This window comes from Oryctolagus cuniculus, chromosome 12, assembly GCF_051225735.1.
Source record: "Oryctolagus cuniculus isolate XC-2025 breed Fujian yellow rabbit chromosome 12, ASM5122573v1, whole genome shotgun sequence".
Lineage (NCBI taxonomy): Eukaryota > Metazoa > Chordata > Mammalia > Lagomorpha > Leporidae > Oryctolagus > Oryctolagus cuniculus.
The window spans coordinates 39,868,485-39,886,925 of NC_142878.1; the positions used below are offsets into that span (position 1 = coordinate 39,868,485).

Below are 18,441 nucleotides of genomic sequence, written 5' to 3' on the forward strand. Positions count from 1 at the left end.
GTGGGGAGAGGCCAGGAGAAATGAGGGAGGAATATCGTTGGAGGAAAGCTTGGGGAAACATACCGGGTAGAGAAAACTGTTAGGGAAATTGAAGCCGCGGGGGGCAGGCCGAGGCGGAAACGAAAGCCACTTTGGGGTTCTCAGGTTAGCCCGGGAATAGGGGGCGAAAAGTTGAAACCAGAAGCTGAGACGTAAGCCAGATTGGGATCCGTCTGATTAGCCCGGGGAGCAAAGGACGGGAAGCCAAATCGTGGGGCGGAGACGTACGCTGGGTTGAATTCGCCAGGCTAGCCCGGGGAACTTAGATTGAATCCTAGTGGCGGAGACGCAAGCTACGCTGTGTTACTCGCGGAAGCCGCCGCGTGCAGAGAGAGCACGGGGCGTGAATAGATAGGGAACGCTGGCGTAGGCCGTGGTTCAGACGCGAAAGGGTTAAGCGTGGAGACCGCGGACCGCGCAAAGCCGGGAAGCCGCGCAGAGAGGCGCGCGGGCTGAAGCGGCGCAGAGCCGGGAACCCGCCGGCGGGGCGAGGTGCCGGAAAGCCGCAGGGATAAGAGAAACAGAAGTTTGGAAGTGAAGTAAAAGAGAAATGGGAATGCTGGAAGATAGAAGTGAAATGGGAGAGGTAGGAATGCCCGGAGATAGAGAAATAGAGAAAAATAAGGCCTCCCCTCAACATGCCAATTAGGAGGCTTGGATTCGGTCTGCCTGATTTAAGGCGGTAAGCGCCAGCAAAGCTCGACCAGAGTATGAGCTGCAGGTCACCGAAGATAGGCACAAACCAACACTAATAAGTCTCCCCCACAATACGGCAATGAGAAGGCTTGGATTCGGTTTGCCTGATAGGTTTTGTAAACACCTGCAGGCAGTTCTAGCAGAGCAGAGTATGTGCCGCGGGACACCGAAGACAGGCGCGTATCAACGCTAAAAAATAAAAAGAAAGGGGGATCTGTGGGGAGCAATCCGGACTAGACTAAGTTACTCGAATTAGGACTTATTCTATGCATCTGCTCTCCCACAATATGGCGCTGGGAGAGAAGTAAACAGCTTCCGCACAGCTGCCTCCAGTTCAACCAATTAACTGTAGGACTTGCTCCTGATTGGAGAGCAGCGTACTCAGCCGAGTTGGGATTGGCGGAGGAGGACTATAAAGGAGGAGAGAGACGGCATGCACCAGGAACATCTATGGGGAACATCTAGCTGAAGGAACACCTGTGCAGCCCCCCAGAGAGCCGGCCGGCGGTGTGCCGCTCCCCTGCGGAAGTGGGGAATGTGGCCAGGGGGAACTGCCCTTCCACGGAGGTGGAAGGGATAGTAGCCAACCCGGGAAGAACCAGCAGCAAACCCGGGAAGGGCCGAGCAGCAGAAAGAACAGCGCAGGATCCTGTGTTGCTCCTCCACGAAGACGGGGAGCAACATATGCTCAGCACTGTGCTGGGTTTGGGGAATACTGAGGTAGACATAGTTTCTATTCTGAAGAATCTAGAGAAGTCCAGGGAAAAATTCGAAAAATTATTATTTTCCTAAAGGAGAAACATAGTGTATATTGGTCAGTTTTTCATAACTAAAAGGAACTGCCTGAGGCAGGCTGCCTTATAAAGAAAAGAAGCTTATTTTGGGTCATGGTTCTAGGGGTTCACTGTCCAAGATTGAGCAGGATCCCATTCACGGTGAGGATGATTTTTTTTTTTAAACATTTTTTACTTGTTTTAAATGGCATTTGGAAAGAGACAAAAAGAGAGAGTGAGCGAGCAAGCTCCCATTAGCTGGTTCAGCTCCCAAGTGCTCACAACAGCTGTGGCTGGGCCAGGCCAGTCTACCTCTCCCATGTGGTGGCAGGGGCCCAGCTACTTGCCTCATCACCTGCTGCCTCCAGGGCACACACTAACAGAGGAGTCTGGAATTGGGATCAGAGCAGGACACAGATCCAGGGGTCTAGGTATGGGATATGGATGTCCGAGCAGTGTCTTAAAATAATAAAAGATGTTTACCTTTAACTTGGGTTTATTTACAATTAATAGTTTATCTCAGACCCATATTCAGAAATATTTGATTTACTTTTAGTTGCCTTTTTAAAATTTATGTTTTATTATAATAAGAGGTGTATTTTTTTGTAAAATATTGGAACAGTAGGAAGAATATAAAGTACAAGTTCTCCTTTTTGCTTTTTTTCTTCAAGGTTCTCACTTTTCTTGAAAAGAAACTAGATAACAATAAAACCAGTCCTGTTACCACTAATAATTTACATATGTATTTGCATAGGGTCTTGATGTTTTATAACATATCTCAAACTTTTTTAACTTTTATTTTTATTAAAATGCTGTCAGCCAAGCAAGTAGTTTTTCTGCATACTCGCATACCTCTAATGTCCTTATTCCAAGTCTTGTTTTTGCCGAGAATTCTCTTCCCATTCAGCCTTCCAGGGCTTCAAGTCCAGGTCCATGCCTGCCCTCTAAAGTCTTTTCAGATAGTGTGTCCTCTGTTAGGCTTTTCTTTTTTCCTTGCCTTTGAGACTCGAAGGTTGTTTTTGTGTTTCTGAACTACCATGTACTTTTGTCACCTTGCCCTTTCTTCTGTGCATGTCATTATCTGTTTAGTTTTGCATGGCCTGGACTATACTGACGGTGTTTGAGCATTCTGATCTTTACATGCCTATTGACAGAATTTATCGTTTGATAGCTATCTACTAAATAATGTGTTTCAGGCATCATAAATTCTTAGAAACACTGATCTTAAACTGTTTTGGGAATAAGTTAGGAAAGCCATAACTTTGGATTGAAAATCCAGCTTAATGCTTTTTTTTGGTGTGGTTAATGATTGTGGATAAATCTCTTTGAGACATAACATTGTCTCTTTCCAGAAACAAAGATTATACCTCTACTAGTTTTTTTGAAACTAAAATCTATAAAGACTAAAGTTGTGAGAATAAGGATATAGATACATAAATACATATCTCAAATATTTTAATAGGATAGAATTTTAGGAATAGTTTTCTGACTTGGAAACCTGAATGTGAAACTTGGCACTGTGAATATTTGCTAAACATGATTTAACATTTATGTAGATAATAATAACTAAAAACTGTTTTTATTGTTTTTCAGAGAATGCAGAATCTGTTGATCTTAAACAATTTTTTGACCAACATTTTTCACATATATACTATGTGTTCTTTGAAAATTTTGTGACCATTGAAGCTAGTCTTAAACAGAAAGGTAAGTTGTTAGCTTATATTCTGGCTTATAGTGATATTCTCAATAGTTGTCTTTAATAACTTAAAGACTCTTGGACATTAAATTTTAATATTAATGCATTTTCTGTCAGCCTTTTAAATTTATTTATTATTTATTTATTTATTTATTTTAATTTTATTGAAAAAGGATGGGCTGGGCCAGGCTGAAGTCAGAAGCCTGGAACTCAGTTCAGGTCTCCCACATGTGTCGTAGGAACAAGAAGCTGGATTGGAATATGGACCTGGGATTCAAAATGCCAGCTACTCTGATGGGCAATGCAGATGTATCAAGTGGTGACTTAACCACTGTGCCAAGCAACTGACCCTGTCAGATAGCTTTTTGGTACCCCTCTCACTATTTTTAGTCTGGAGCATGTATTTAAAAGACAATTGATGGATCAGTATTACTGTTCTTATTACTTTGTGCAAAGGATTAAAAGATTTGTTTTTTGGGGGGTCAGATCTACCTTACCCCACCTTCTTTTGGCTTAAGGATGTGTGTCAAATTTGAGCAGTCTCTTTCATGTTTTCATTTTCAGAGCTCGTTTATAATTCACAATGTATCATGATTTGCTTTTAAATCCAAATATGTGAAACCTGAACTTAATTATACAGAGAGGGAGAGAGGGGAAGGGGCTATGATATAGCCTGTGCAATGAATAGAATATGCTTTAAGCATTTTACTAAAAGATTACTGGAAAACTTCAGTGCTTAAGATATTTTAAACTTATTAAATGATTGTTAACAATGACAAAACATGTTTAAAATATTTTAGGTCACAAGTCTCAAAGGGAGGAATTGGATGCTATACTTTTTATTTTTGAGGTAAGTACCTGTGAATCTTAACTTTTTTCTCTGTTTCAAAAACAATTCTTTGACTACACAGAGGAATATATTCAAAATTTTTAAAAGATGTATTTATTTGAAAGTCTGAGTTACAGAGAGAGAGAAGAGAGGCAGAGAGAGAGAGAGAGAGATCTTCCATCTGTTGATTCACTCCCCAGATGGCTGCAACAGCCAGGCCAGGGCTGGTCCAGGCTGAAGCCAGGAGCCAGGAGCTTCTTCCATGTCTCCTACGTGGGTGCAGGGACCCAAGAATTTGGGCCATCCTCCACTGTCAGACACATTAACAGGGATTTGAATTGGAAGCAGAGCAGCCTATACTTGAATCTGCACCTATGTTGGATGCTGGCATTGCAGGCAGCTGCTTAACCCACTGAGCCATAGCTCCAGCCCTGAATATATTGAAATTTTAAATTTTATAATAAAACACAATGAATCTGCCAGCCTTTTCAATAACTAAATGTAATCTTCTAATCTGTATTCTGTGTCTTTTTTTGAGGTATATCACATATTTTTAGGTATAAATTGAACTGTGTTTTTACACATTTGTCAGCACAAAATTAGTATGATATTCCAAGCGCTTGTAAATAATGAAAGTTTTAATTTGTGGACAGTTAATGCAAATGCTTCTTTTTTTTCTTTTTTCTTATCTATAATTCATTTTTACCTTAGAGAGTATATGTATATAACTGTTCTATACCTAGAGGATTTACCATTTCTGCTGTAACTGCTTTTCATTGCAACTGGTATAAAATTTAGATGTTTTAATCATTGTCATTTTACTTTGAATTGGGGTGAGGCAAGTCTTTATAAATAGAAGGAAACATAATTCGAGGGTGCCTGAGTAAAATTTGATGCTCTACTAAAACTTGAGTTTTATTTATAGCACAATCATAAAAATTAAGGCTTCCCCCCTTTTAAAATTTTTATTCATTTCATTTTTATTTGAAAGACAGAAAGAAAAAGAAATCTTGCATCCTTTGGTTCACTCCCCAAATGCCTGTAATAACCATGACCGGGCCAGATGAAAACAGTATCCAGAACTCAACCTGGGTCTCCCACATGGGTGCCAGAGGCCTAAGTATTTAAGCTACCTGCTGCCTGCCGGGATGCACATCAGCAGGAAATGGACTCAGAAACAGAGAACCTGGGATTCTAACTAGACACTCCATCCCAAGCTGTGACTTAAACGGCTGTCCTAAACCCCCCTTTTAAAATAACTCTGTGCTCCTTAATCGGTAAATTTCACAGTAGTATTCTGATCTTTAAAAAGAATTTAGAGGGGCTGGTGCTGTGGCGTTGTATGTTAAGCCTCCACCTGTGGTGCTGGCATGCTATATGGGTACTGATTCGAGTCCCGGCTGCTCCATTTCCCATCCAACTCTGTGCTAATGGCCTGGGAAAGCAGCGGTGGATAGTCCAGGTCCTTGGGCCCGCACACCCATGTGGGAGACCTGTGGTGGAAGAAGCTCCTTGCTCCTGGCTTCAGATTGGCTCATCTCCGGCCACTGCAGCCATTGGGGATTGAACCAGCAGGTGGAAGATCTCTTAGTCTCTGTGTCTCCCTCTCCCTCTCTAACTCTTGAATAAAATAAATAAATCTTAAAAAAAATTTTTGGAGTTATTTAGAAAGTCTGGACTTTCTAAAGAATGTGTATTTTACCAGCTACTAATTGAAGATGGTTTATAGTTTTGTATTTTGAATGTTTTGGTATAGTCCAGAAGAATTTGATCAATCTAGTTAAATCTCATCTGTTGATTGAATCATGGTTAGAAATATTTTTGGGGGGCCAGCACTGTAGTGTAGTGGATAAAGCTACCACCTGCAGTGCTGGCATCCCTTATGGGTGCTGGTTTGAGTCCTGGCTGCTCCACTTCTGATCCAGCTCTCTGCTATGGCCTGGGAAGGCAGTACAAGATGGCCCAAGTCCTTGGAGATCAGGAAGAAGCTCCTGGCTTCGGATCAGCACAGCTCCAGCCATTGCAGCCATCTGGGGAGTGAACCAGCAGATGGAAGACCTGTCTGTCTGTCTATCTCTCTCTGTCTCTCTCTCCCTCTCTCCCTCTGCCTTTCTCTAACTCGGCCTTTCTTTCTTTTTTTTTTTTAAAGTGTACACATTGTGGTACCTTAGGTTAAGTAAGCTGCCACTTGCTATACCTTGGCATTCCATTTTTTTTTTAAGATTTATTTATTTATTTGAAAGGCAGAATTACAGAGAGACAGAGAAAGAGAGAGAGAGAGAAGTCTTCCATCCGCTGGTTCACTCCCCAATTGGCTGAGAGAGAGAGAGGTCTTCCATCTGCTGGTTCACTCCCCAATTGGCCTCAATGGCCGGCACTGTGCCAATGGGCAGCCAGGAGCTTCTTCCGGGTCCCCCACACGGTTGCAGGGGCCCAAGGACTTGGGCCATCTTGTACTGCTTTTCCAGGCCCTGGCAGAGAGTTGGATTGGAAGTGGAGCAGCCAGGTCTTGAACTGGTGCCCATATGGGATGTCGGCGCTTCAGGCCAGGGCATTAACCCACTGTGCCACAGCGCCAGCCCCCTCCATTTTTTTTTTTAATATTTATTTATTTACTCAAAAGTCAGAGTTACATAGAGAGAAGGAGAGGCAGAGAGAGAGAGAGAGAGAGATTGAGAGAGAGAGAGAGATTATATAATATATAATTGTTGGCTGGCTGTGGGAGACATAGATAGGGAAGGCAAAGGTAAAGAAGGTTATGGAAGTTCTGTGAGACCAGCATTTATCTGTGAAGATCTTTATTTATTTATTTATTTATTTATTTTGACAGGCAGAGTGGACAGTGAGAGAGAGAGAGAGACAGAGAGAAAGGTCTTCCTTTGCCGTTGGTTCACCCTCCAATGGCCACCACGGCCGGCGCGCTGCAGCTGGTGCACCACGCTGATCCGATGGCAGGAGCCAGGTACTTATCCTGGTCTCCCATGGGGTGCAGGGCCCAAGGACTTGGACCATCCTCCACTGCACTCCCTGGCCACAGCAGAGAGCTGGCCTGGAAGAGGGGCAACCGGGACAGAATCCGGCACCCCGACCGGGACTAGAACCCGGTGTGCTGGCGCTGCAAGTAGGAGATTAGCCTAGTGAGCCGTGGCGCCGGCCTCTGTGAAGAACTTTATACTCATCATTTTTTTTATATGGAGCACACTAAAGATCATATCAAAGGGAAGACATAGAAGTGTAAAATATGAATATTATTCTTTGATCATAATCATAAAGGCACAAATTTGGGAAATAATTATATTGAGATTGAGGTTGGAATCTTTGTTCTTACAGTTTCTAGCTTTTAAATTTTTTTTTTAACATTTATTTGAAAGTCATAGTTACACAGAGAGAGGAGAGGCAGAGAAAGAGAGATCTTCCATCTGTTGGTTCACTCCCCAATTGTCTGCAACGGCTGGAGCTGTGCCGATCTGAAGCCAGTAGCCAGGAGCTTCTTCTGGGTCTCCCATGCGGGTACAGAGGCCCAAGGACTTGGGCCATCCTCTACTGCTTTCCCAGGCCATAGCAGAGAGCTGGGTTGGAAGTGGAGCAGCTGGGTCTTGAACCGGCGTCCATATGTGATGCCGGTGGTTCAGGCCAGGGCGTTAACCTGCTGCGCCACAGCGCCGGCCCCATCTTTTAAAATTTTTTTTTTAAAGATTTATTTTATTTTCAAAGGCAGAGTGATGGGGGGAGGGGAGAAAGAGAAAGAGATCTTCCATCCCCTCTTTGACTCTCCAAATGGCCACAATGGGCAGGGCTAGGCCAGGCCCAAGTCAGGATCGTGGAACTCCCACATGGGTAGGAGGGGCCCAAACTCTTGGGCCATCTTCCCAGATACATTATCAGGGAGCTGGACTGGAAACTGAGCAGTGAAGACATGAATTGGTGCTCTGATATGGGACCCTGGACTTGTAGACAGCATCTTAATCCACTGCACTATAATGCTGTCCTCAGTTTCTGGCTTTCTAATGGAAGCACACTGCTTAACCCAATCCTCGTTTATTGAATGAGACTAATAAACTTCTTTTTGGAATAGTTGCAAGGATTAATGAGATACAGTTACATGAAGTATATTTAATGTTTGGCCCTTTTGAGTATTCGGTTAATAGCATTGCTAAATAACAGTAATAAGACTAGCAGTAACAATAAACACAAATGTCATTGAGCAAGTGGATGGGAACTGAGAGAGTAATTCAGTGGTAAGGTTGTTGTTGATGGGGGAGAATTTAAAAGAAAAAATCCTGATTGGTTTAGGGCTCCTAAATTTTGAAATGTTACTTTCATGTGTATATCCATAATAGCATCTGGGCTTTTTTAGGTTCATGTAAATTAACTGAATACAAATTTTGATGAGATTTTTATGAAATCAAAATATTTTCCCTAGGTTTAGCAAAACAGTAGAAAGAATCACTTAAAAAAGAGGAAAATCTTACAAATATTAATATCTGGAAGAACTGAAAACAAATCAGTGATATTTACAATGCAGAAATTCTAGCATTTCGACATATATAAGAATCAGTATTTAGGGCTGGCAATGTGGCCTGGCAGGTCAAGTCTCCGCCTCCCACACCGGCGTCCCATGGGTGCCAGTTTGAGGCTGCCCTACTTTGGATCCAGCTTTGTGTTAACTCTCCTGGGGAAACATCAGAGAATGGTCCCAGTGCTTGGGCCTCTGCACCCGCTTGGGAGACATGGAAAAAGCTCCAAGATCCTAGCTTTAGTCTGGTCCAGCCCTTGCCATTGTGGCTACTGGGGAGTGAACCAGCAGGTAGAAGATCTCTCAGTCTCTTTCTCTCTGCAACTCTGCCTTTCATATAAATAAAAAAGTAAATCTTTAATGAAAGAATCAGGGGGCCGGCTCTGTGGTGTAGCGAGTTAATGCCCTGGCCTGAAGTGCCGGCATCCCATATGGGCGCCGGTTCGAGTCCTAGCTGCTCCACTTCTGATCCAGCTCTCTGCTGTGGCCTGGGAAAGCAGTGGAAGATGGTCCAAGTCTTTGGGCCCCTGCACCTGTGTGGGGGACCTGGAGGAAGCTCCTGGCTCCTGGCTTTGGATCGCTGCAGATCCGGCCGTGGTGGCCTTTTGGGGAGTAAACCATTGGATGGAAGACCGCTCTCTCTCTCTCTCTGCCTCTCCTCTGTCTGTGTAACTCTGACTTTCAAATAAATAAGTAAATCTTTTTTAAAAAAATTAGTACTTAATAATAAGAAATATCCTTAATTTCTATCATTATTATAAATGATAACTTTTAGTAATTTGCTGTTCCAAGTCTTTGTCAGTATTACTTGTTGGTTTGGGGAAGTTTTCAAATATTGATCAGTGCTCCAGCACTATCAGATTAGCTCAAAAGACTATTTTGTGTTGATAATGCTATCTTTTACATAAGAAACTATAAGGACTTAGTAAGTTTCCTTTAACTGTTCACATTTCACAGGATGTGGACTCATTACTTTTTATTCATCTCTTGTTTTATTCATATTGATTTTTAGAAAATATTACAACTTCTTCCAGAAAGGATTCATCAGCGATGGCAGTTTCATAGTATTGGTAAGTAATTTAAATATGTTTTACATTTGAAATAAGTGATAGTATATGAAAATGCTCATTAAAGAATTGGTAGTTAATTGAGATTAATTCATAGTTTATGCTTTTGTAAAAACAAAATATAGGAAATAATTGGGAATATAAGATAAAAAATACAGATGAAAGATTTTTAGTTAGATGGTGTCATAAGTTGTTTAGATCTACGTCCTTCTTTACTGTGAATGCTCTAGCTGTGATGGTAAAGCTGGAAAATAAATCAGGATCCGCATCAAGATAAATATCTCTGTGCATCAGAAATGGAAAAGAAATACAAAGTACCAAGAGCAGAAGTTAGAGACACCACATTTGTAAGCAAGTGATATAAGCTGGCAGTTTAGTCCATAGGAAAAACGGCTGGAGAGATGAGGGGACTGTAAAGCTTACTGCTGCGAAGACTAAAATAAGGCTTCCTAACTGATGAAAAGAAAGAAACAAAACAAAACAAAACAAAAAAACAAAACCCTGCAGCGGATTACTGTCAGAGACCAAGTAGGCAGGACGCGACAGATTTTCTGTTATCAGGAACTAAGCCAAAACGCTGTCTGGCTTGGAGTCTGCTTCTGCAACAATCACAGCATCACCACAGGGCTCTTGAGCTGTCTTTGTAAGGTTTACTTATCCCCCTTCAGGTTGAAAGAGTCTGCAGGTAAGTACTTACTGGCTTTGGTTCAGGGTTTCAATGATGCCAGTCTTGATGGCTAGTGATTCTCATGCCCTTTTGTTACAGACCTTGTATTCATTTGTGAAAGTGTGTATATTTGTCTTTACAAAGGGAGTTATAGATTTATTTAGGCCCTGCATTTATTAATCAATTCTAGCAAATGAAATCTCTGAGGCTTTGAAATGATATAGGCTACTACAATTATCATTTTCGGACGGATAAGAGGGATATTGATTCAGTGACTATAAAAGACAAAATCCTAATTAGTAACACCTTGTAGAATGGATTTTTTTCCATTAAGATTTATTTATTTATGTGAAAGAGAAGAGACAGAGAGATCTGTGTGCTGAGTCACTCCCCAAATGGCCACAATGGCTAGGGCTGGGCCAGGCCAAAGGCAAGAGCCCAGAACTGCATTTGGTTCTCCCACATGGTGTGGCAGAGGCCCAAACACTTGTGTCATTATCTTCTTTCTCAGATGTGTTAGCAGGGAGCAGAATCAAAAGCAGAGCAGCTAGGACTCAAACCAACTCTCCAATATGGGATGGTAGCATCATAGGCAGTGGCTTAACCCTCTGTGCTGCAACATAAGCCCCCATAGAATGATTTTTTTTTATGTGTATAGTTGGACTAAAAATAATGTTGCCATGAATATATAATGAATTCTTAGAACATACTATAGTTGGAAAACAAGTCAGTTTTTAAAATAGGCAGAAGATTTGAATAAACATTACACTAAACTATTTATGAATTACCAATAAGCACATAAATAAGGTATTCAATAAAATAGTGAAATTCTGTTTTGTATTTCATAATCATAAAAATGCCATTGGGATTGGCATTATGGTATAGCAGATAAAACCAGTGCCTGCAATACTGTTATTCCATATGGGTGCCAGTTCACATCCTGGATGCTCCACTTCTGATCCAGCTCCCTGCCAATGGCCTGGAAAGGCAGTGGAAAATGGCCCATGTTTTTAGGCCCTTGCAGTAATGTCGGAGACTTGGATGAAGCTCCTGACTCTTGGCTTTGGTCTGACCTAGCCCTTGTACTTGCGGCCATTTGGGGAGTGAACCAACAGATGGAAGACTCTCTGTCTCTAACTCTATCTGCTTTTCAAATAAATAAATACTAATTTAAAAAAAAAAAAACAGTCCTTGAAAGTTGTCTGCAAAGAAACTATTTGAGACATCCAAACTGCAGGTATTTGTTGGGTCTCCTGAGGAATGTAGAATTTAGTCTCCCAAGGAGCTTTAGGCTCCCTAGTTGTCATGACTAACAGTATTGTAAAAATGGTCTCTAACTTGAGAAAATAAGTAAGTGGTCATTTCTGTCACTCAAAAAAATCCTACAGATGTTTCCTTTTCTCTGTGTGTGTGTATGTGTGTGTACTGAGGAGAAAAAATCATTGACTCTGGTGACTTTTTTTCAAGATTTATTTATTTATTTGAAAGACAGAGTTACACAGGAGAGGAGAGGCAGAGAGAGAGAGAGAGAGAGAGCGAGCGAGCGAGCGCTCTTCCATCCGCTGGTTCACTCCCCAAATGGCTGCAACGGCTGGAGCTGCGCCAACCTGAAGCCAGGAGCCAAGAGCTTCTTCCGGGTCTCCCATGTGGGTGCAGGAGCCCAAGGACCTGGGTCATCTTCTACTGCTTTCCCAGGCCATAGCAGAGAGCTGGAGCCGGGACCGGAACCAGCACCCTTATGGGATGCCAGCACTTCAGGCCAGGGCTTTAACCCACTGCGCCACAGCACTGCCCCCTCTAGTTGATTTTTTAAAAATATTTATTTACTTATTTGAGAGGTAGAGTTACAGAGAGAGAGAGGGAGAGACAGTGAGAAAGGTCTTCCATCTGCTGGTTCACTCTCCAAATGACTGCATTGGCTGAAGCTGAGCCTATCCAAAGTCAAGAGCCAAGAACTTCTTCTGGGTCTCCCATGCAGGTACAGGGACCCAAGCACTTGGGCCATCTTCCATTGCTTTCCCAGGCCATAAGCTGAGAGCAGGATCTGAAGAGGAACAGCCAGGACACGAACCAGCGACCATATGAGATGCCAGTGTCGCAGGTGGAAGCTTAGTCTACTGTGCCACAGTGCTGGCCCTTCTAGTTGATTTTTTTTTTTTTTAAGATTTATTTATTTATTTGAAAGAGTTACACAGAGAGGAGAGGCGGAGAGAGAGGGAGAGGTCTTCCATCTGCTGGTTCACACCCCAATTGGCCGCAATGGCCGGAGCTGTGCTGATCCGAAGCCAGGAGCCAAGAGCTTCTTCCTGGTCTCCCATGCAGGCACAGGGACCCAAGGACTTGGGCCATCTTGTACTGCTTTCCTAGGCCATAGCAGAGAGCTAGATCAGTGGAGCAGCCAGGTCTCAAACTGGCGCCCATATGGGATGCTGGCACTTCACGCCAGAGCGTTATCCCTCTGCACCACAGCACCGGCCCTTCTGGTTGATTTTTTTAAAGATAGTTTATTGAGGGTCTGGTGTTGTGGCACAATGGATTATGTTGCCACCTGTCATGCTGGCTTCCCACGTGAGCCTTGGTTCAATTCTTGGCTGCTTTACTTCCAACCCAGGTCCCTGTTAATGTGTCTTGCAAAGCAGATTACAAAGGCCTAAATACTTGGGCCCCTGCCACCCACCTGGGACACCTGGATGGAATTCTAGGCTCCTGGTTTCAGCCTGGCTATTTGGTGAGTGAACTAGTGGATGGAAGATCTCTGTCTGCCTGTCTTTCCTTCTCTGTAACTCTGCTGTTTAAATAAATAAATACATCTTTAAAAAATAGCTTTGTTATATAATTTTCATAGATTAAAATTACTCATTTAAGTGAACAATCCAATGACTTTTTTTTTTTTTAAAGATTTATTTATTTACTTGAGAAGCAGAGCTACAGACAGAAAGAGGGAGAGACAGAGAGAGGGAGAGACAGTCTTCCATCTGCTGGTTCACTCCCCAAATGGCTGCAACAGCTGGAGCTGGGCTGATCCAAAGCCAGGAGCCAGGAGCTGCTTCTTGGTTTCAACACTGATTCAGGGGCCCAAATACTCCTGCTATCCTCCACTGCTTTCTCAGGCGATAGCAGACAGTTGGATCAGAAGTGGAGCAACTGGGACCCAAACTGGCGCCCATATGGGATGCTGGCACTGCAGGCGGATGCTTAACCTACTACACCACAGCACGGCCCCCCTCCAAGTGACTTTTAAATATATGCAGTGACTACAATCCAGAGTAGTCTTAGCAACTCAGAATATTCCTTGAGCCCATTTATAGTGAGTTGCTGTTCCCACCTCCAGTCTGCTTTCTGTTTTAGATAAATTTTTGTCTTTTTGGATGTCTCATTTAAATGGAATCACCCAATTTATATTAATTCAAATCTAACTTCTTCAACTTAGCATAATGATTTTTGTTTGATTGTTCATGTTACAGCATATATCAGTATTCCTTTTCATTGCTGCATGATATTCTGTGTGGATATACCATGTTTTATTTATTCACCAATTAATTGTATTACTATAGTTTATTACAACTTATTAACTTGTTTTGTTTTCTTACGTATTCCTTTGGATTTTTTAACTATAGTACAATGTCATCTACAAATTAAGGTCATTAATTTTTTATTTCTAGTACCTTTTTTTAATTATTGTGCCTCTAGTATAGCATTGAATAAAAGTGGCAAGAGCAAGTTTCCTTGCATTATTCTTGATTTTAGGCAGAAAGCAATCTTTTAGAAACATTTTATATGATGCTAGCTGTGGTAATTTTGTAAATGCCCTGTCAAGTTGAGGAAGTTCTCTTTTATTCCTAATTTGTTGAGAATGTTCTTAAAAATTAATTTGAAGACAGAGAAATAGACCTTCCATCTGCTGGTTCACTCCTCAATGCCCACAACAGCCTGGACTTGGGGGCTGAAGCCAGGAGCCAGGAACTCCATCTGAGTCTCAGAAGTGGTTGGCAGGAATGCAGGTAGTTGAGCCACTACTGCTGCCTCTCAGGGTACACCTTAGTAGGAAGCGGGAATTAGAAATGGAGCCAGAGTCCTTAGCCAGATACTCTACAGTGGGTTCCAGGTGTCCCAAGTGGGATCTTAACTGCTTTGCCTAGCACCCACTCTATTAAGAGTTTTTCATCATGATTGTATGTTGTATCTTATCAAATGCTTTTTATCTGTTGATAAAATCACTGTCAGTGTCATTGATAGTTTTGTGTATTAGCATCACTTATTTCACTAAATGAATTTCACATATTAAACCAACCTCACATTCCTTGAGGTAAGTCTCAAGATTAGCATTTGTAGTCCTTTTTATATGTTGCTGAATTAAATTTGCTAATAATTTGTCAAAGTTTTGCCTCTGTGTTTATGAGGGATGTTGCTCTATATTTTTCTTCTTTGGCTTTAGTGTCAAGGTACTCATAATCTCTTAGATTAGTTGAGAAGTTATCCTTCTTCCTTTGTTTTCTGAAAAATTTGTGAATGCATGGTAATTTTTCTTTAAATATTTGATAAAATTTGAAAGTGAAACCATTTGAACCTGGACTTTTCTTTGTGAGATTTGTAATTATTACTTATTTTCTAAAACTTGTTATAGGTTTATTCAGATTTTATATTTCTCTTTGAAAAAAAAAAAAAGATTTATTGAATGGGAGGGAGGGCAGAATAAAGTATTTCTGTGTTCCTGAATCTATATATGTGAAATACATGAAATTTGTATACCTTAAATAAAATTTTTTTAAAAAATCAACTATAAAAAAAAGAGTTTTTTTGAAAGGCAGAGTTACAGACAGAGACAGAGACAGAGACAGATATCTTCCATCTGCTGGATAACTCCCCAAATGACCATATGGCTGGTGCTGGTCTGATCTGAAGCCAGGAGCTTCACTGGGGTCTCCCATGTGGGTATAGGGGCCCAAGCACCCCGGGCCATCCTCTGCTGCTTTCCCAGGCGCACTAACAAGGAGCTGGATGGGAAGTGGAGCAGCTGTTTCTTGAACGGCGCCCATAGGAGATGCCAGCACCATAGACGACGGCCTTCCCACTATGCCACAGCATGAGCCCCAGAGTTAGTTTTTATAATCTGTGTCTTTTAGGAATTTACCCGCTTCATCACTGAAGCGGGTATCATCATTGTTGATATAAGGTCGTTCAAGTTACTTCCTTTTAATTCCTGTGAGGATCAATAGTGATGTCCCCTCTTTAATTCCTGACTTTGATACTGTGTCTTTTCTCATTGGCCAGTTTTGCTAAGTGTTTTTTGTATTTGCTGATGTTTTCCAAAAATTATTGGTATCATTTTTTCTCTTTATCTGCTTTTTATTTCATTGATTTCCATTCTAATCTTGTTATAAATTCTGCTTGCTTTGGACTTAATTTGCTTTTTTGGAGGTCCGGTGCTGTGACGTAGTGGGTAAAGCTGCTGCCTGTGCTGCCAGCATCCCATATAGGCGCCAGTTCAAGTCCTGGCTGCTCCACTTCCAATCCAGCTCTCTGCTATGGCTTGGGAAAGCAGAAGATGGGCCAAGTTCTTGGGCCCTTGCACCTATGTGGGAGACCTGGAAGAAGCTCCTGGCTTCTGACTTCCGATCAGTGCAGTTCCAGCCGTTGCAGCCATTTAGGGTGTAAACCAGCAGATGGAAGGCCCCCTCTCCCCCTTTCTCTCTGCCTCTGCCTCTCTGTAATTCTGTCTTCAAATAAATAAATAAATCTTTAAAAAAATTGCCTTTTTTTTAAAGATATAAGCATTGGGTACTAATTTGATACCTTTCTTCTTTTCTGATATGAAAGTATAAATTTTGGGGACCAGCATTGCGGCAGGGTAGGTTAAGCTGCCACCTGCCAGGCTGGCATCTCAGAGATGCTGGCATCCTATATTGGAGCACTGGTTCCAGTCCTGGCTGCTCCCCTTCTGATCCATCTCCCTTGCTAAACTCCCAGGGAAGGCATTAGATGATGGCCCAAGTACTTGGGCCTCTGCCACCCATGTGGGAGACTTGGATGGAGTTCCTTGTGTTGGCTTGGCCCAGCCCAGGTGGTTGAGGCCATTTTGGGAATGAACTAGCAGATGGAAGATCCTTCTTCCCTTCCACCTTCCCTCCCTTTCTCTCTCTCTCTGAAGCTTTGCCTTTCAAATAAATAAATTTAAGTAAATGAATAAATCTTAAAAAAATAGAGTTCCGTAATAAAAAAAAAAGCACTATGATTTCCCCTAAACTTTACCTTAGTGTATTGTATAAATTTTACGGTTGTGTTTTCATTGTCATTCAGTTGAAAATAATTTTTAATGTCCCATTTGGTTGCTTCTTTGCTCCATAACTTAATTAAGAGTATGCTTATTTTGTAAAATTTCTACAACTGGCACTGTGGCACAGTGGGTTAAGCTGCTGCCTGCAGCTCTGTTATCCCAAATGGGTGGTAGTTTGAGTCCCGGCTGCTCCACTTCTGATCCAGCTCCCTGCTAATGTGCCTGGAAAAGTATCAGAAGATGGCCCAAGTGCTTGGGCCCCTGCACCACATGAAAGACCTGAATGAAGCTCCCTGGCTTTTGGCTTCAGTCTGGCCCAGCCTTAGCTATTGCAGCCATTTGGGGAGTTAATCAACGGATGGAAGACTTCTTTTTCTCAGCCTCTGCCTCTTCTTCTCTGTAACTCCGCCTGTCAAATAAAAGAAACAAACAAAAGAAGATACTTTCACATATTTTTTTCTTTTGTGATTTTCACCTTTCTTTGTGGTCAGAAAGTACATTTATGATGGTTTTAATCTTTTTAAAGTAATTAAGCTATTTATATCCTAGAATGTAGTCTCTCTTGAAAATTGTTCCAATGTGCTTACACAGAATATGTATTCTTTTGTTATTTAAAATGTTAGATTAATGTATGGCAATGATATGAATCTTCGAGAGAATAGTAGAACAAATGTAATATTGCACAATATTCATGGGTAATAGACTTTATAGTATAAATATAGCAATTCCTGTTAAAATTCTTGTAAAGATGTTTAAAAATGTAGCTTAATACTTTTATTTAAAATTTTATATGGAAAATCAAACACAAAGCAATTTACAATTAAAAATTAGGAATCTAAAAGATGGTAGTGTTGGATATTTCCATACCCATTAGCAAGATATTTTATAGAGGTGTAGTCATAATAACAGTACCATTGGTCGGGAATGAACAAATATAGTAGATTAATGAAGCAGAGCATTGAAGTCACCCAGAGACATAGGCTTATACCTGGTAACTTAAAGTATGATTGAAATGGCATTACAGTTTATTTGAGTGTTATAAATCCCTAAAGAGTTAGTAATACGATGGCTTAACCATTTGGGAAAAAACAAATTCTGTTCTTCCCACACACAGAAATAAATATCTTCTGGATTTCAAGACTTAAATGTGAAAAGCAATATTTTAAACTTTTTGAAGAAAATACTTGTTTTATTGTTCCAACATTAAAGTAGAAAAAGTAAGTATACATAAAAAAAGGAAAATATCAGAGATTGGATTGTATTAAAATTTACAACTTTTATGAATCACAAAATACCTCCTCCCCAACAAAAACATGACTGAGATATTAGTCATGAGAAGATACTTCCAATCATGGAACTGCCATAGAATTAATAATCAGTATGTATAAGGAACTCCTCATATTAAAATAAGAATCCAGCTGAAAACCATAGAAAGGATGTTCAGGAAATATGTGGAAACTTGAATGGTCAAGTGAGAAGATGATTACTGTCACTAGGAAACATTAAGTGAAAACAACATCATGATGCTTATTTTTGGCTTGTCAAATATTAGAGCATCTGTCGGTGTTTTCTACTGCCAAGCAATGTGGTACCAGAGTGCTCCTGTACTGCTGATAGTACTATTAATTGTCACAGTGACTTTGCAGAAAATTTTCTGACAAATGGTGAAGTTTAAATTGGTAATTTCATTCTTATACATATACCCTGGGAAAGTTCATACATGTACAGGGAATTGTGAATAAGAACATTTATCAAAGCATTCGTAATACATCACAGTAAATTTGAAAAGACACCAAGTATCCCAGTGTAAGGAAGATAAATACATTGTTATATGTCCATACTGTGGAATAGTATACAGCAATTAAAATGAATCAACTAGAGCTA

General features: G+C 41.2%; 1 protein-coding gene across 9 annotated transcripts in view; it reads left to right on the plus strand.

Annotated features, from left to right (window-relative positions):
- The window catches only part of RALGAPA1 (Ral GTPase activating protein catalytic subunit alpha 1), a 265,484-nt gene that overhangs the window by 37,162 nt on the left and 209,881 nt on the right, over positions 1-18,441 (plus strand). For all 9 annotated transcript variants that reach the window (XM_051822764.3, XM_051822761.3, XM_089309745.1 and 6 more), the window contains exons 2-4: positions 3,102-3,212; positions 4,005-4,054; positions 9,562-9,619. In XM_051822764.3, coding sequence (XP_051678724.3) covers positions 3,102-3,212; positions 4,005-4,054; positions 9,562-9,619 — 219 coding nt within the window. The remainder of the gene's footprint in view (positions 1-3,101; positions 3,213-4,004; positions 4,055-9,561; positions 9,620-18,441) is intronic.